The 18,194-nt window shown below is 34.6% G+C and overlaps 1 protein-coding gene across 10 annotated transcripts in view; it reads left to right on the top strand.

Moving 5' to 3' along the window:
- Positions 1 to 18,194, top strand: part of PARD3 (par-3 family cell polarity regulator) — a 721,872-nt gene that overhangs the window by 417,310 nt on the left and 286,368 nt on the right. For all 10 annotated transcript variants that reach the window (XM_036761384.1, XM_036761385.1, XM_036761380.1 and 7 more), the window contains 4 exons: positions 5,001 to 5,126; positions 6,628 to 7,010; positions 12,570 to 12,709; positions 15,437 to 15,565. In XM_036761384.1, coding sequence (XP_036617279.1) covers positions 5,001 to 5,126; positions 6,628 to 7,010; positions 12,570 to 12,709; positions 15,437 to 15,565 — 778 coding nt within the window. The remainder of the gene's footprint in view (positions 1 to 5,000; positions 5,127 to 6,627; positions 7,011 to 12,569; positions 12,710 to 15,436; positions 15,566 to 18,194) is intronic.

Raw genomic sequence — 18,194 nt, 5'->3', positions numbered from 1 at the left:
ATGAATGAGGGGCTTTGTAATGCTTTTGGAAAACAGAACAAAGAAAACACTGAACTTAGAGGTCTCTAAATTCCTGCTTTGCCATTTACTAACTGTCTGATCATGGACAAGTCATTAAACCTATGAGCCCCAATTTCTTTTTCTGTAAAATTGGGCTGATATTTCTTTTGCTCTCTTCCTCATAATCCCTATTATGAGAGTACAAATGCTTTGTAAACCATAAAGTGGTATTTAAATGTAAGGTGTTATGATTGGGAACTGACTTTTCAGTTTATTTGGGAGAGGATCAAGCACCTTTTATGTGAATTTTGATGAGTGTGATTTGTATATATTTGCCTTCCCTCAAAACACCACCTCCAAAAAATTAGTCTATGTGCTTCATTTGTTTGGAGAGAATGTGCAGAATCCAGGCACTTATTATACCTGGTTGAATTTCTAAAATTAGTGCTTCTAGATTCCATGAGTAATCAGAACAATTGACATAGAGAATGGGAGATAAGGGACTATCTGCCCTGTTAAGATGCTCATTTTTTTTTTGCTTGCTATTCTCAATTCGCCCAGTAAAACAATGGGGTAATTTCATAGACTGTAGTAATTATTTTTAAATTCATCCTATTATTGAGAGAGTGATAAGGGTGTTGTCAAGTATTTAGATATCAGCAAGCTGCTGGCTTAAGCTTCATTCATTCCACTTAGTTACACTCTGAGCATGTGAAGTGTCCCTTGGGGGTCAGTTTACCTCTAAAATTGGGTCAGTTTGGAGATCTCAGAGAAATGCTGCAGCATTTGAGATGATGGCTTTAGACAATAAACACAATGGATTTTGTGGATTGTGGTTAATGAGGGATAATGTGGCTCTGACTTGTAGTTTATTCCTATGTTATAGTGTTTTTACCAGAGGTTAGGATTAATAACATTCTAGTCTTGACATGTGAGGACTTATTTAGATTAGTCAGAAAGATAAATTATCGACGAAGTGAAATGTTTAGCTTATAACTTTGTTTAATTGTTTTTGAAGTGATATCAGTCAAACAATATCAGATTTATAAAAGTTTGATAATAGTGATAATTAAACAGTCACTTAATAAGTGGATTTATTGGTCTAGCCTATTGACATTGTAAACATTGAGTAGCCCTCAAAAGTATTATTATGTTACTATATCATGAAAATCCTTGTTCAAAAGATCACACATTTTACCTAAATTGTAAAAGGAAATTCTACAAGATGGATTTTCCAAAGTTAAACAAAATAGTACTGTGATCACTGAGGATGCTTTTAAGTACCCCCTCTCATTAATGATTCATCTCAGCACAAACTCCATTATGATGATCACTGTTAATAGAGTGCTAAATGATTTCTATCACAAATACATTGTTTGCATTCCTCTAAAATCATGTTATATAAAAAGAAAAGTAAGATGATGTAGATAAAATATTTTCAAGAAGATTTTTAAAGATTCCAACAGCGTTGAAATCCTTACAATGAATGGTTACTTACTTATAAAATATATTATTTTGGTTTTAAAGAAAAAAATGTTTTAGTAGCTGAGTACTGTGGCCCGAACTCATCATTTCTCCCTTGGTTGCTCTGTTTTTCATTATTTCCAGAAACTCATATTTCTTGAAGATTGGCTCCATTCTGAAAATCACACCTCCTTAGCCACTTAGTACCCCCTGTCCCTCTCACTTCTCTCTGTTTGGAGAGGTTGGGGGCCGGACATCAGAGGTCTCCTCTCAGATTCTCCATTTAAGGAGGGGAACCAAAGCAGCCACCTCAAAGCTGAAGGGTTCTGTTATGCCTTATACCTGATACGTCTCTCCCTCCAACTCTTCTTTTCTGCTTCTTTTTAGATACGGTCTTTCCCCACTAGATTGTGAGCTCCTTGAGGGCAGGGCCTGTCTTTTGCTTTTCTTTGTATCCCCAGTGTTTAGCATTATTGCCTGACACATAGTAGGGGCTTAATAAATGTTTATTGACCCACTGAAGTCAACAGTAAGGGCAGGTAGGTGGCACAGTGGATAGAGTGGAGTATGGAATCTTCATCTTCATGAGTTCAAATCTGGCCTCAGGTACTTACTAGCTGGTGGGCAAGTCACTTAACCCTGTTTGCCTCAGTTTCCTTATCTGTAAAACAAGCTGGAGACAGAAATGACAAGCCACTTCAGTATTTTTGCCAAGAAAGCCTTAAATGGGGTCACAAAGAATCAGATATGACTGAAAATGACTTAACAACAAACTCAACAGTATTTAAATATACAAGGCTAAGGAAGCTGATTATATAGCTTTTCAAATCCTTTGAACTCATGCTATGACTTCAGGAATTTGTAAGCACAGAAATCTCTATACCTTGAGGAAGGAGAAGCCTAGCGCGTGATTCGCTCTGTTGTAATTGTCCTTTCTCACATGATCTGCTTAATGATTGTATCATCGTTTCTCTGTGGCTGCCTTTCAGTGATTTTGTGATTGGCTGTGTAGAAGCAAAGGCACTATCTAATATGTTATTTTGTTTTTCAAATCCCCGCTTTGTTTTTCATAGAATCATAGCTTAGGTCTAGAGGTCATTTGCCATGATTTATATAATAGGACCGCTTGCTTAAATCAATTTTATGAGAATGTGTTCCTTTTGGGTGCCAGAGGTTGGGGAGAGATGACAGACTTATTTATTTATTTATTTTTATTCTCCAAAAGGGAATTCAGCACTAAGAAAGTAATTTATATCTTTCTAGAATCCTACCTATTACAGATTCACTGAATGGTTTTTCAGGTTAATACTTGCTTTTGTCCTTTTGCTTGAGATACTCCATTTTCAATCCTGGTCCTATTCATGAATGATTCTAGTGATATTTACATTTATCATTAAACTTACTGAAAATTGTCTACAATACTTAAATTCTTAAAATGGTTGTTTTATGAAGTCAGTACAATCACAGAAGATCTGCCAGTTTGATTATCACTTACGATTTGCTTTAAATATGTGACTTATGGATTAGCCAGGTGATTCTTAATTAGATTTTAGTAGAGTTGAGAATTTTGTCAGAAGTGGACCATGGCTTCATTAGTTAATATGATATAAGTTGCTGATAAAATGAGAAATACCAAGGAATTCTGTTGAAATAGAACTCTCTTATTTGGACCTGTCTTTGATATGACCTTCAAGGGCTAGAATCTTAACATGAAATTCCTGTTACCAGTGATTGATTTGTCTCAACGTGGTCAATGGACAACATTGTTTAACTTAGCTAGATAAATAAAACATTTACTAAGTGCTTACTTCATTCCAGGAACTTCCCTAAACTTGTACTTTCATTCAGTTACCATTTATTGAATGTTTAACTGTTCTTGGAGGAGCAAAGGATAGACTCTGCCCTTAAGGAGCCTGAAGTTGGAAAGGAAATTAAGGTTCTATTATGCACATGAGTATTAAGCAAAATTGACAGTAAAAAGGGCTATGGAGGACATAAACAAAGAGTTATAAGAATGAATAGCAGAGAAGGGATCACTAGAATCCACTTTCATCAAAGAAAAGATCCTCCAAGACAAAAATTTAGGTGAAATATTATTTCATTTAAGATTTTTTTTCTATTGGAGAACTTTCCTGACTCCTAGGAAGTTCCAATTAAATCCATATTACCTTGCAACATTGCAGATTTGAGTATTCAGACTGATTATCTGAAATATAATTGAAGCAGGAAAGGTAACCCTGGAATAAAATGATTTCACCAATTATGAAAATAATAAATCTTTAAGAACTAAATTCCCACATAGGAATACTTTATTTTTTTTAGTAAGTATGTAACTAAATCAATGCACAAATAGACAAAAATACGCCAACTAGATAAATAATACTGATAGTTATCAATGCAAAGTTGTCATAAAGGAATCTTCCATGTGCCTCAGCACTCAGAATGGCATTAGATGAGTGAAGAAACAGCTGGAAGGGACCTTAAAGGTCACGAAGTCTAAGTCCCCTATTTTACAGATGAGGAAATTGAGAATGGGCCGAGTTAAGTACTTGCCCAGGGTCGCATAGCTAGTAAGTCAGTATTTGAGGCAGAATTTGAACTCAGATTTTTCTGATTCTATGCTCAACAGTCTTTTACTGTGCTATCTAGCTACTCATGGCTGCACACCATACACTTTTATTTCATGCTTTACTTTTCTTAGTATGTTCCAAATACACCTTTTAAAGCTTTACCTATCTTTTTTTTGGGGGGGGGTGTTTAGGTAATTTGAACAGTGATATTGGAGGGAAAGATCATTAGGCCTTCTCTCAGCCATTGCCTTAAAACTTCTTAGTTAGCTCGATTCTGTCACCTCTTCAAATAGAAATATTATTATCAGCCTAGTTAGCATTGTGAGAAGTACAGTCTTTTGAAATGGAGAAACTAAAGCATCTGCTGAATGTAAATGCTAACTCAGGAAATTATTTCTTCTTTAAATCCCTGAATTCATCTCAAATAGAAAAACCCAATAGTTGACTAAGCTATGTATGTTTCTCCCAGCTATCCCTCTCTTAACTAGAGGCTGCTGAGGTACCTGATTATCTTTTTTTTTCTCTCAATGAGAGGGCATAAAATTGGCTTACAGCAAAAATTCTGCCAAAAGTGTTGAGAAAAACATGCTTCTCACATGTTGCACACTGTGACATTCACTGAGCCATCAGGCTAGCTCTTTTTCAAGCAGTTGTCTATGTTAGACAGAATGTTATAGTTTGTTTCTAAAATTTGTTGCTCTGACATGTCAGAAAGTGATTTTTTCCCCCTTCTTAGCAATGGGTACTGTTCGTGATGGAGATCACAAGTTCTTCTGGATATTGTTACACTACATATGGAAAGTAATGGGGTAGCAGTTCCATTTGAAAAATCACTGCTAGTGGGTTAGTGTACATTCTACCTTAAATTGAAAGGCTTTGTGAATTTCATAGTGGTTTTAAATGGGTAGGATCATATGAACCAAGGAGATATTTCATGTATAATCATTTGCATTCTTAATGTTCTAGAACCCTGGGGTTATTAGTGAAACGACTGGAAAAAGGCGGTAAGGCTGAACAAGAAAACCTTTTTCATGAGAATGATTGCATTGTCAGCATTAATGACGGAGACCTTCGCAACAGTAAATTTGAACAGTAAGTGTACCTGCTATAAAAAAATTGCACCCTTTCAAGCTTTAGATATCCTGTAGGGCAGGTATTTGAAATCTTTACAGCAAAATGTCTAAGTATGGCTTCCTGATAGAAATGTTCTTCCATTACCTTCCTTTAAAATTTTTAATTCATTAAACTACTGTATAGTCAGGGCAGCTAAATGGCCTCAGTGGATAGAGTGCTGGGCCAGGAGTGAGGAACACCTGAATTCAAATCTGACTTCAGACACTTATTAGGTGTATTACCTTAGTTAAATCACTTAATGTCTGCTTGCCTTAATCTACTAGAAAAGGAAGCAGCAGACCACTCCAGTGTCTGCCAAGGAAACCTCCTGGACAGCGTGCTCCACAGGGTCATAAAGAGTCAGACACAACCGACCAACAACAGCACAACAATTAGACTACATGTGAAATGTCTTTTGGCTGATAAGGCTCATTTCTTAATTCCAATATGGGCCCATTTCACTTTTGCTACTCTGCTACTTGCCTTGTGTCTTGGAAAAAATCCACCATTCCTCTAGTTTTCACAATATTTGTTACTTAAGGAGTTTCCATGCTGTTTTTCAAAGATTATTCTTAAGAAAGGAAAAACTCCTGTGGATCTTAGTATGAAAGAATTGCACTATAGGCTGTCTGAGTTTTTCTGCTTTGGTGCAATCAAATATAGAAAAGCTGTAAGACTAAATTCCAGGGGATCTTTCCTATAGTTTTCTAAGTAATGTCTAAAAGAGAAAACAACATTTTCTCCTCTTTAATGTTTTTCAGGGTGGGCTGTGGAGTGCAAGGCTTAGGTAAATATTAGATACTTCTATTTGAGGAATTAGAATGAGATATTATAATTTGTTGAAATGTAGCCATACCATATAATGATATTGGAACCCATTACTTTCAATGTTTTAAATTATGTGACAAAGAGTAGTGGCCCTGGTTCTGCGCACACAAGAATCAGAAGTGGGTATACTCAGACTTTGATGACTTTTTCCATGTATTTACAGCATGCAATAGGAAGTCAACTGCTAGTTACCATTTAATTTCTAAATAAATTTGTACAAAATTATATTCCTTGGAATACTTACAAATTTACTGTTAAATATTCAAAAGTTGTTTTGGAAAATATGGATAATGATATTTAATTCTGTGGAAGATGATATTTAACTGCATTGGAGGTTTAGTGATGTACATAATGCTGTTAATTAATATGGCCCACAGTCAAGAGCTAGTGCATAATATACTTCAGTTATAGTTAATTTTATTTTTTATTTTTTCCCCAAGAATTACATGTAATTCATATCTGGTGCAGCACCTTTACCTTCATCAAAAGATGTAAGGATGATTGATCAATAGGTTATTGGTATTTTAGTTTTCATTTTAATTTCAGCAATATCTGTCAGTTCTTGTTGCTTAATTAGTCTACTTAATTATGCTCATAATGCTCTTAGTCTGCCAGTCTTAATTTGCTAATTTTCATTCATTCTGAAACCCAGAGCACAGCATATGTTTCGCCAAGCCATGCGTGCACCCATCATTTGGTTCCATGTGGTCCCTGCGGCAAAGAAGGAACAGTATGAACAGCTATCTCAGAGTGAGAGGAACAATTGCCATTCTAACCGCTTCAACCCCGACACACAGTATATGGATAACAAGAGTGTTAATAGTGCAGGACTTCCCGCACTCCCAAGAATACCCAGACTGAGTTATCAGGCTGACCAAACAGACTCTTATTCACAACTACCTCATAGTGCCAACATAGCAGGAAAACTGCCATCAACTGTGTCTCCCTCACAGCAAAATGTCCTTAGTCCACCTCCAAGCAGTGGCTATAACACCAAAAAAATAGGAAAGAGACTTAATATCCAGCTTAAGAAAGGTAAGACTTACATTCAGTTTTTATTGTGTTCAATTATTTTTTTTTTAGAAACAGGTTTTTTCCATTATATTGTGAGCCATCTTCAGACCATTGAACCCTAAGTAAATACATATGAGGTGTTTAAAAATCACTAAACATATAAATATCAGTATGTGGTTTCACATTGATTTGGTTCCATATTTTATGTTTTTAGACCTTATTCTTGATAGCAACTTTATTATGTTATTTCTCCTAACAATCATGGGGGAAAAATAAAACTTGAAGATCTTAGTAGATAAAAGAAGCTTTTAGATATGCTATACTCAAATGGAAAATAAGCAATTATAGCATAATAGAAAATTTGGTAGAGGGGTGGATTCAGAGAGCTAGGAAAGACAATGAGTTCATTTTTCGGGCATACTAAATTTAAGGTGCCTATAAGATATCCAGTTTGAGATGGTCAAAAAGCAATTAGAGCTTTAGAACTCAGGAAAGAGTTTACATGGATACATGGATTTGGGAATCATCTTTCTAGAGATGTTAATTGAGACTGTTGTTGCTGATCAGATCACCAAGTGAGATGATGTAATGCAAGAAGACAGGAAGGACAAGGATAGTCCTTGTCTTGGGGACATCCATGTTTAGTGAATACATCTTGGGTGATGATAGGGCATAAATTTGTCACAGACCTAGTCAACAAGATTTTATGAATTCTTCCAGCTCCATTTGGCAGCACATGAATAGAAGGGAAGGAGGAAGATGATGAGTGTGATCCATAGTTGGGGTTTGAAAAAAGCATGATTAGGAAAGGACAAGGGAGCAATGGATTTGAGAGTGGAGAATAATTGGAGACAACTTCATTCACAAAGGGCCTGTGATAAGGAAGAAATGGAGGTGTAGCCAGTGCAGGGGAGATGGATTAAGAAAGGATAGTAGAAGAAACGAAGGCAAAGGTGAAAATGAAAAATGACTAGAGGTTACAAGGCACAGAGAAAGATGAAATGATAAAAGATTATAATCAGAAGAAATTTCAGAGATCAGACATGTAGACATGTAATACTTCTGAGGGAGAGCAGTTTCAAGGATGGATATGATATCTCTGTGTGTAGCTGAAGAACAATTGGATAGTAAGTCATACTTACCTGTGGGTTAGATTGAAGAACTGGGAGATTAGGGTATTTGAGGGCGAATACCAGCATTTACACAGGAATCCCCTCCTCAGAAAGTCCTGTGATAGAAAGACTGTTAATCAGAGAGGCACTGATATTATTGAAAAAGGAAAGAGAATGTCCAGGGTAAAATGCCCACCAGGATCTGGACGAGGTGATAACTATGGATAGCATGAATTTCAGATAAGGTGGTATCGCTAAGTTATGATGGTATCTAAAACTGAGTCATTACCCCTTTGCTTCCAGTGATGTGTTAATATCACCTTAAACTCAATTATGGCTGCAACATATTTTTTTTTATTTTTACTGACTCAACTGATCAATTCAGTCAAACAATTGATTTACCTTTTTTAAAACAAAAAACTAAATTGATGATTTGTTCCAACATCCTGAGTCAAATAATTGCTTTTCCAACATGTCTCTGTGGCTTTGTTATTATAGTTGAAAACAGACAAATTCAAGTGAATTAGAAGATAGAAAAGCTCAAGGATGATTTGTAGAATGAAGTGTGTCTCAATCCAGAAACAAATGAAAATGTGTGGTTTGAAAAAAATCATAACCTTTATAGTTCGTTTCAAATATGACAACATTGATGTTTTCCACCCATTTCTCTTTATCTGTCTATCATTGGATCACATAGTTTTTCAACTGGCAAGGTATTCTGCCTCATTTGTAAAGTAGGAAAACTGGTGCTGAAAGCACATGTCTGGCATCAGACCTCAAATCTCCTGCCTCCACCAACACTTTATTTTCTACTTTGGGTAGAGAGTTGGAGAAGCTTTGAATATAAAGTATTTATCTCCTTTCTAAAACTGTGTTTAGCACTAAGTGAACTTCCCATGAACACCACGTTGCTTGTTTCTGGTTTCTGAATTTTCAGCTCTATAAACCTCCCTTGACAGAAGCTAGAGTTGACAGCTTGTCTGTGGTGGATTTTCCTCCAACAAGACTTAAGGGCATCAGCATAAATCTGATTGTAGCTCTTTCAGTTATGTTTTATGCTCACTGAATGACACTCCTCGTTTAGAAAGAATATAATGAAATAACTTAATAAAATGTCCATAGAAAATTGACCAAAAATATGCCTCGGGCTCCTCACAGTGACAAATTTCCCAATTTTATGTCTGACTTTCACTAGAACTATACATGTAAAAGTTTACCAGTTTTCTAAATATCCTTGGTCTTTTAAGTAACTCCTAATCCATTAATTTAGAAAATTATAATTTTTCCATAAAGTAATTTTTTTGCAAGTGTATCTGAAAAATTCTAGTATGGTAGTTGAACTTTGGTGATGATTTGAAAATGTACTTGTCATCAAGAAAATTTTTTTATTCAGAAATTACAGTTAGTCATTTCTGATGAAATATATCTCTTTCACTTTAAAAAACATTAGGGAATAGGCAATATATTTTTAGCAGTGCTTAAATTTTTGTGGCTTACATTAGAAAACAACAGAAGAAATAAATAACAGCTTCCTTTTTAAGCTTTTTTTTTTTTTTACATTTGTTAATACCAACATGCACAGTGGAGGCCCATCTCCCTAATGCTATTTTCATTTGATTACTGGGGCATCATCCATGTGGAGCAGTAAATGAAGCAAAGCGTTTAAGCATACTCCCAAGTAGTGTATTATAAGTATGAATAGAATGGGGATTTTGATTGTCTTCAATTGTCTCTAATGAAGGATGCCATAAGAAAAGAGGCTTTTTAGAAACCTACCAAATACAATTTCAGTAACAGGCAATGGTTATTTTACCAATTGGTGTCATTAGGTTAAAATTTCTTTGTAGGCTACATTAAAGCACAACATGTCCAAGACTTCAAATTCCAACTAGCATGTCCTAAATCATAGTGATTTATTACAAGGAAATCATCTGTCTTTATTTGATAAAAAGTGAGACATTCTTCATTGAAGTGATTCTTTGACATATTTTTGGAACTATGACATCCAGAATGACAAAATTAGGATAGCCCACAAGTCTTTGCTTCTATAATTATGATTTCTTAATAGTTATTGCCATTTTGGCATTTTCAGATACTCTGATCTTTCACAGGAATTAGCTTTTTAATAAAGTCAGAGGAGAAGGTCAGTAATATGTTTCAGTCAGTACAGAATGTTTTGTTGGCTTTTCTAAATGAAAATTGATATCTATTTATCTTTCTTTTAAAGGTCACTGGCTGAACTTTTAGCATACAGATTTAGGGGTTATTGGTGATATTTTAATAATATTGAGGTTCACACAACAGGCAGTCTTTATAGTTCATACAAATTAAGATAGCAAAGTGAGAAGAGTTTAGATTGCCTCCCTTATTAAAATGATATTGTAAGTCATTAGGGTCCCATTAAAACAGACAGGTGGGAAAATCCCAGCAGAAAAATTTTGAAAGGATTATCATGGGGATGGTGTGTTATGCTTGTAATCATAGCAAACAGCTTAAAATATGAGCAATTATAAGCACATTAAATCATTCCATTATAACTGACCAATCTTGGGAAAAAATCAGTTTTCATTATCTCTTACTGAACAAATTCAATAATTTGAAGTTGTAAACAGTAGAATTTCATTCTAAATCTAACCCTATTTATAAATTTTGTGGGGGTGAGGGAGAGGGAGGGTGTTTTGTGTGTTCTGATTTCCCCCATGTTCTACTGTCCTTTCTCCATGATTCCTCTGATAATTCTTAAGTTATTCATGTAAAACTTATTAATAAGTGGTCCTATTTGCAGACCATAGTACAGCATAGTCCCAGGCACTGGAGGTAGGGGTTGGGAGAGGTGTTGGGAAAAAGGGGAAGGTGGGATTGAAAAGAAAGTTAGGTTCTCTTGTCCTCATGGAGTTTTGAGGCCAGTGTAGGGGGGAGGGTTAATAAACAATATTATACTTTAAATACATTTGGGAGTTGGAATGGGTCAAGTGATAAAGATGTTATCAACCAGCCAGGGAGATCAGAGAGTGCTTCAAGTGGCATTTAAGTTGGGTTTTAAGGTATGAATAGTTATTCCCCTGGCAGACAAGACTGGAGAAGACATTTTAGATGTAGGCAACAGTATGAAGACAGAGGCACAGAGAAGAGAAATGGGTGAGAACAAGAATCTAAAGACAATATGCTTAAGTAAAGGTCACCCCACATTCATATCATATACTTAAAAAGGAACAAATTGGTATGGTGATTATTTTTCTCATCTGTAAAATAAGGCACTTGGGCTAGATGACTTCTAAAGCCTTTTCTAGCTCTAGATCTGTGACCCTTTGGACATTTTTTAATATTACAGTTGTCTTTGTATGTGTCATATGTGCCTATCAGATAAACTCTATGAGGGAAGGCACTTGGCTTTGTGCTCAGCATGCAATAGCTTGTTAAAAAATGTTTCTTGAATTGAATTGACCTGAGTTTCAACTAAATGGGTTTCTTTCAGTTTTATTTAAACCAGTATTTACTAAAAGCATAACCTCAAATGTACATACTCTTTTAAACTTTACAGAACCCTTCCTCCTCACAATTTTGTGAACTAGGAAATTTAAGAATAGTTTTATAGATAAGGAAACTGTTAGGAAGATTGTAATTGTCTTGTGATCACCTAGTGAATAAGCTCATATCTGTAAATGTTAGACTCCCAAACTTTGTTTATGTATTTGCAGCTGGTAATATTTCTTTTATGTGTAAGACTCACTATGATTTAATGATATCCATATAGGACAGAATCCCCTTTCAAGGCAAGTATGTCCAAGATAGCATTTAAACTGAAATGTAACCTAATATCTTCAGAAATAATTTTTTTGAACCTTAAGTAGAAATTTGTCATAATTGTAATTGACAAGTTATTTTCTTTAGATTTTTACCTTGCTTCATTTTGGATTATTACTTGTCAGTTCTGGATACACATAACCTTCCTACACTGTATTCAACATATGATAATGCATGTCAAAAAATGCTGCCAAAAGCTTAAGAATCGAAAGTATTCAAATCAGTCATATTTAAATGCTTCATTAATTTCATCACCATTAAATGTAATTTGATCATTTTTGGAGATGGGAGCCAGAAAGTAAGATGGTTTTTTTAATCCAGTAATTATTTCTTGTCTTAGATGGCACAAAAACTTATATTTTTGAGAAATAAACGTGAACATTTAGCTAGAATGCAAGAGTGCCAAATGAAGATGATAAAATTCATTCATTGTCAGTAAATTCCATAATTTTAGTTTTAGAAGTTTCTTTTTTCCCTCACTGCGATGTTGTTTACTTTCCTGACTTCTCTTAACTTCATTATTTCTGTCTTAGAAAATCTGTGCAAAAGGGGATATAGAATAAGAATGCCTGCTTGCACAGTTTGGTGGGATCATTAATAAACTATTTCAAGGCAAAGCACTTTCAAATGATGAAAATCTCAATCATTTCTCTTATTTGCCCAGGTTCAGAAGGTTTGGGTTTTAGCATCACTTCCAGAGATGTACCAGTTGGTGGCTCAGCTCCAATTTATGTGAAAAATATCCTTCCCAGAGGGGCAGCTATTCAAGATGGTAGACTAAAAGCAGGAGATAGGCTTGTGGAGGTAAGTGACTAATTCCTTTAATCTTTTAAAAAACAGAAACGTGAACCCATAAATCATTTTGGGGAATTACATGACTGCTTCTTTTATGCTGCCTTGTACAGCTATATACTCAGTATGAAACAGTGAATTCTGCTTTGCAGCAGAGTACATACAAAACAATTCAATTAGTATAATGTTTTTTCTCTCAGTTTGGGGTTGTGTCTACATGGTGACAAAACATCTAATCAGTCCATTCATTTCGATCAAAAAGTAAGGTAGTCATTTAGATAGTTGGTTTTTATAATGTCAAACACTTGGATTGATGGAATTTTTTTTAAAACAATATATTTTGTTGAAATTTTGAGTCAATAAAATGTTTTGGTAATATATAGACTTAACCTTTGTTTGGATTCATTACTTGATTATGAGTTTATCTGAGGAAACAGAAATGCTTTATATATCTTTTGACTAGAAAATATAAAGGTGAAGTAAATGAAAAGCAGTTCACAGGAAAAGAACTAGGACCAAAAAATATCAGCAGGGGAATAAACACAATGAATTGAGACAAAAATTTAATGCCAATAAAGATATCTTTGGATAGATTATGTCTTGCATATTTATGAATTTCTGTTATGTTTCCTTTGAAATCAGTTATACTGGCATATAGAGGAAAAAAATAAGCTTTTGTCATTTCTGTATTAAGCTGTTTCTTTAGAAAACATCCAATCTTTGTAAAGCAGAATCCCCTGTCCTTCAATTATTGAGAACGAGTGGACCAATTACCAACATTAATATAAATGTTAAATATGTTGCCCTTCTGTGGTCTCTATATATTTCCATTCATGTTTTTGCTTTATTATGGCAGCATTTTCTAGATGCTATCTTCAAAAACTAAATTCTTGCCACAAAGGCAGGACAATATATTTTATATGCCTCTAACTCACACTTCTAAATCATACTATGGCTTCCTTCCCTCTCTCCTTACATCTCTCCATGTTTTCTTGGTGTATTAACTGATATGTTTAACTTTCTGCATTAACATTTCATTTATACTTTTAAGGCCTTCTCTATAGATTCGAAACTCTAGACTAGATAAGCTGATATATTTTGAGAAAAGAGAAATATATTTTGTACTACACACTCTTGGATTTTCTGTAATTGTCAGGTTACCAATCAAATATTTTTTTGCAAATATATTTGAGTGATCTCTCTAGTACCTTAACAAAGTTCAAAAATTCAATGAACTTCCTTTAAAGATCAATTAATCAACCAATATTTATTGATTTCCTATTATAGGTGCTAGGCATTACGAATAAAATTACAAAGAGTATAATAATCCTTACTTGTAAGAAGTTACTATGGACTCATTTGGTGTCATACCAGAAAAATGTAGCTGAAGGAGTTACTTTTGTATTTGCCCTTGGTTATTTCACTTCATTTTGTTGTATCTTTTCATCTATGTCCATGTCCTCAACCCTTTATATCCTTATCTTCCACTCATTTCTTCATATATGCTGTTTGCACACTAAATAACAACTAATTTTTCACATTTGAAAATCCACAGCAAGATTTTTTAATGTGCCTTATTTTTTGTACATAGGGATTATATAGATACCATCCTTACTCTGTAGTAACTTATAGTTCCCCTCCCCTTCTTTTCTTCTCTTTTCTTTTCTTCTGTTCTCTTTCTCTTTCTCTTTCTCTTCGCTTTTCTTTTCACTAAATACTCAAGGCTTTTTCTTTTGAAATAACACTTTTTTCTTTGAATTTTTAAGTTTTTCCAGAGTCATAGTTTTTTGTTGCAAATTATAAACAACTTTTTAATCACAACATAAGAAAGTTGTTCCCCCTGCCCTTGCCCCCAGAAAGCTGTCTTATTTCTGGGGAAATTTTTTTTCAATATCAAAATGATGAAGTTCTGTATTTTCTGTTAGATTGTGGGACTTGAAGAATCTCAGAGTAGAAGAGTGACCAGACTGGGGGAGGGGACAGTCACTTTTCAAATGTTTTTCAGAGTTAAAACTTTCAAATTAAAATGGAATTCTCATACACTTTGAACATGATTTTCATTGCCACCTGAAATAGCAAAGACCTATTTCAATCTTTAAAGGACTTAAAATATAAAATGTCCTTGAAATTTCATGTTGCAGCCAATAGCATTCAAGCCAGCTAGTATTTTAAAATTCCTATTCAGTACTTTATCTAGGTAGGTTGCCATTTATTGATTTTAATGGCTACTATTTAAATTTCTGCTAATATTTTCTTATAGATGTATAAAGCATTATTTTAGCTATAATAAACCCATTGATATTTTTCCTCCACTCTCCCATGTGCTGACTACATTTTAAAAGATTGATTCCAGTGCATTAGTTGCATGCAGTCATATCCACCCCTGTAGATGTCCAAGACTATCCCAGATTTTGACCCAATTTTGAGCTGTTCTGACAAAGTCTTCAGGTGTGGACCCAACAGCAGTCTGCCTACCTGTTTGTCTGAGGATGATCTGTACTATCTCCCAAACTTTGATTCTTAGACCATGCCTTCTTTTTTCAACCACAGAAGCTATCCCAACATGTTGAGAGCACTGATCTCAACATTGGGAGGGAGTTCCCACATTGATTCAATCCCAGATTTTCTGAATCATCGGATAACATTCTGTGGAATAGTTAACTGCATGCTATCGGCTGTACCATTTATCTTGTTTCTTGTCTACACTAACAGGCTTTTTCAATACTCTCTTTGTTTTAGGTAAATGGAGTAGATTTAACAGGCAGAACCCAAGAGGAAGTTGTCTCCTTGCTCAGAAGCACCAAGATGGGAGGAACTGTCAGCCTTCTTGTCATTCGCCAGGAAGAAGCCTTCCACCCAAGGGAAATGGTGTGTAAGATAGAGAGCTGTTGAAAATTTCAGATTAACATGAGTCATTGAGCTGGTTTAGATACATGCCGAGAAGTTTGTCTTGGAACTATTATTTGTGTATTCATTTACATTTTTCCTTTCTCTGTAACTTCTCATCCTTTTTCAGTTCTTAAAGGCTGACCTGAACCGCTGAGAAAAAGTGGTTTTCCTTTGTATTTCCATTCAATTCTCTCCAGATAGCTATCAAATCTTACTTGTTTAAAATTTGATTTTTTTAAATTATGTTGTGTTATGGAAATGCTTGTTTTGTTCCATAAATAAAAAATAAATCAAATAGAATTAAAAGAAAAGAAAGATGACCTTCTTGCAGGTCACACTAAGGTAGATAGGGATTTCAGGGAGATATAGTGCGCCTTTCAGGTAAGGATAAGCCTGACTCAATAAGAGAGGCTAATCACCAGAAGAGTGGACACCAGGGGATGATATTTTTAGGTCACAAAGACTCATGAAAAAGTTCACTAAGGGTTTCAGTCTGCATTGGTAGAAGGAGAATGCCTGTTCTGACAAAATCATTATTCTCTGAGATACGAAAGTAATCTATTCAAATTTTTAAAAATGATCCCTCTAATTTGTTTGAAAAATAGAGAGTTGTTGTAAGGTCTGTGTAGGCATAATTAAAAATTAATTTATAAGGAAAGAGTTTTTACCATTTTCTGTTTCATGGATCCCTGGAAGAGTTTCATGAAGCTTATTGAACCTTTTTAAATGCATTAAAAAATTCATAGTATTTTAAAGGAAGTCAACTATGTTGAAATGTGGTTTACATGCGTATGTGTATATCTATGTGTGTGTGTGTGTGTGTGTGTGTGCGTGTGTATGTATTTATATATATGTATGTATGTATTTATATATTTGTGTATACACACATATCTTTATTGACTCTACGTTATGAATCTCTGTTATAAAAGGAATTCATTCTCACTTTCTCTGTCTGTCTCTCTCTTTCTCTCTCTGTTTCCCTCCCTTCTTCCCTCCCTCCCTCTTTTCCACTGCTCCCCCTGTCCAGTTATAGCAAATGGTAATTAATATAAAGCTGTTGTATGGTCTCGGCTTGAAGGCAGACAGATGTGTGGGTTATTTCATAGATGTCACATTTCCAGAAACTTGCCTTTTGTAAGCTTACTATTTGTCCCACTGCATGACCACAGATTATTCATTGCATTTATAATTAATCTAAATCAGGAAGTTTGAATCTTGTAGTATGGAAAGAATTAATTTACAATAAAAACAAAGGATGGTGATAATTTTAAAATTAAAAAGAACTAGTATAGAGGAGACATCCCACAGCTCCTAATTAGCAATACATTGAATGTTATGTAGAATGACTCAAGTAAAATGGAATAACCTTTGTAATTTCCCGTTTTCACTGGTAACAAGTTCATAAACATTTCTGAGTATCATACAGGAATTTTCATCATAATGGTAGTCTTCAAAGTAAGCACATTAGAGAGGGAGTGTTGGGAAAAGGTTTTGTAGTAAACTGTTAATTGGAACTTGCTTGTAAAAATGGCAGAATTGGAGAACTGACTAATGCCTGTGCCTTTTGCCATGATGCAAATTGTTTAACTGAACATACGTGGTAATAAGATTGTTTTAAAATACATTTTAGCCTAGCTGTTTTAGGGTATTTAACATCAGTCCCAGCTAGCATTTGTTTTCCAAAACAGCAGTTAGACTGAGTGAAAACTGTCGTGATGGTTAGGATACAAAAAATGAAATCATGTTTGCTTAATCTTCTTGGATATAACTTTAGATACCCATTTATGTTGGTTTCAGAAACACTGGATAAATTTCAACAGTATGGGAATGTCATCATTTTGTCTGAATTCTCAGTAAACTCTTTCTGAGCTCCTGTGTTATGATTCTCAGCAATATTTGAATAATGTTTGTCTCTTTTCCTTCACTTAATTTAGTGATTTAGTTTCTTCACTATTCTGTTTCACATTTTCTCTAGGTGAACTCTAAAGCTCTCCCTTAAATAGTGAATGTCTTCTAGGTATCTGTAAACTCTAATGATGCTTTGATTCCTCTCCATGTAGTCTCAGTCTAGAAATCATTCAGTGGTAGCAATAATGGTGGTAGTAGTAGTAGTAGTGGTAGTAGTATTAGCAGTAGTAATTATGCTAATAATGATAATAATGCATTAATATAGTGTTTTAGGGTTTTTCAAAAAAAAATTTACACATACTTGATCCTCACAGCAACTCTGGGAGGTAGGCTCTATTGTTATCCCTATTTTATAGGCGAGGAAACTGAGGTAGACAGAAATTAATTGACTTGCCCAGGGTCACACAGCTAGTGAGTGAGTATATTAGATCACATTTGAATTGCAGACTCCCTGATTCTAGGTCCAATTCTCTAACTACTGTCCCACCTAGCTGCTCCACTGCATCAGCACACTTTCCCAGATTTTATTATACCTAAATACAGAGGATTTTTCCTTGTTTAGTTTTTATTTTCTAGACTCTTCTTCATTGTGCTGACCACTTATTTTAAAACATCAATTTATTCTATGTATACATTCCTTTAGACAAAGAATTGTTTCAGGGGGCAGGAATGCCATTAAATTTTTTTATTTATTTAATTT

Source organism: Trichosurus vulpecula, chromosome 5, assembly GCF_011100635.1.
Source record: "Trichosurus vulpecula isolate mTriVul1 chromosome 5, mTriVul1.pri, whole genome shotgun sequence".
NCBI classification, from domain to species: Eukaryota; Metazoa; Chordata; class Mammalia; order Diprotodontia; family Phalangeridae; genus Trichosurus; species Trichosurus vulpecula.
Note: the sequence above shows the minus strand (reverse complement) of the source record. Positions and strands in the feature narration are given on the sequence as shown.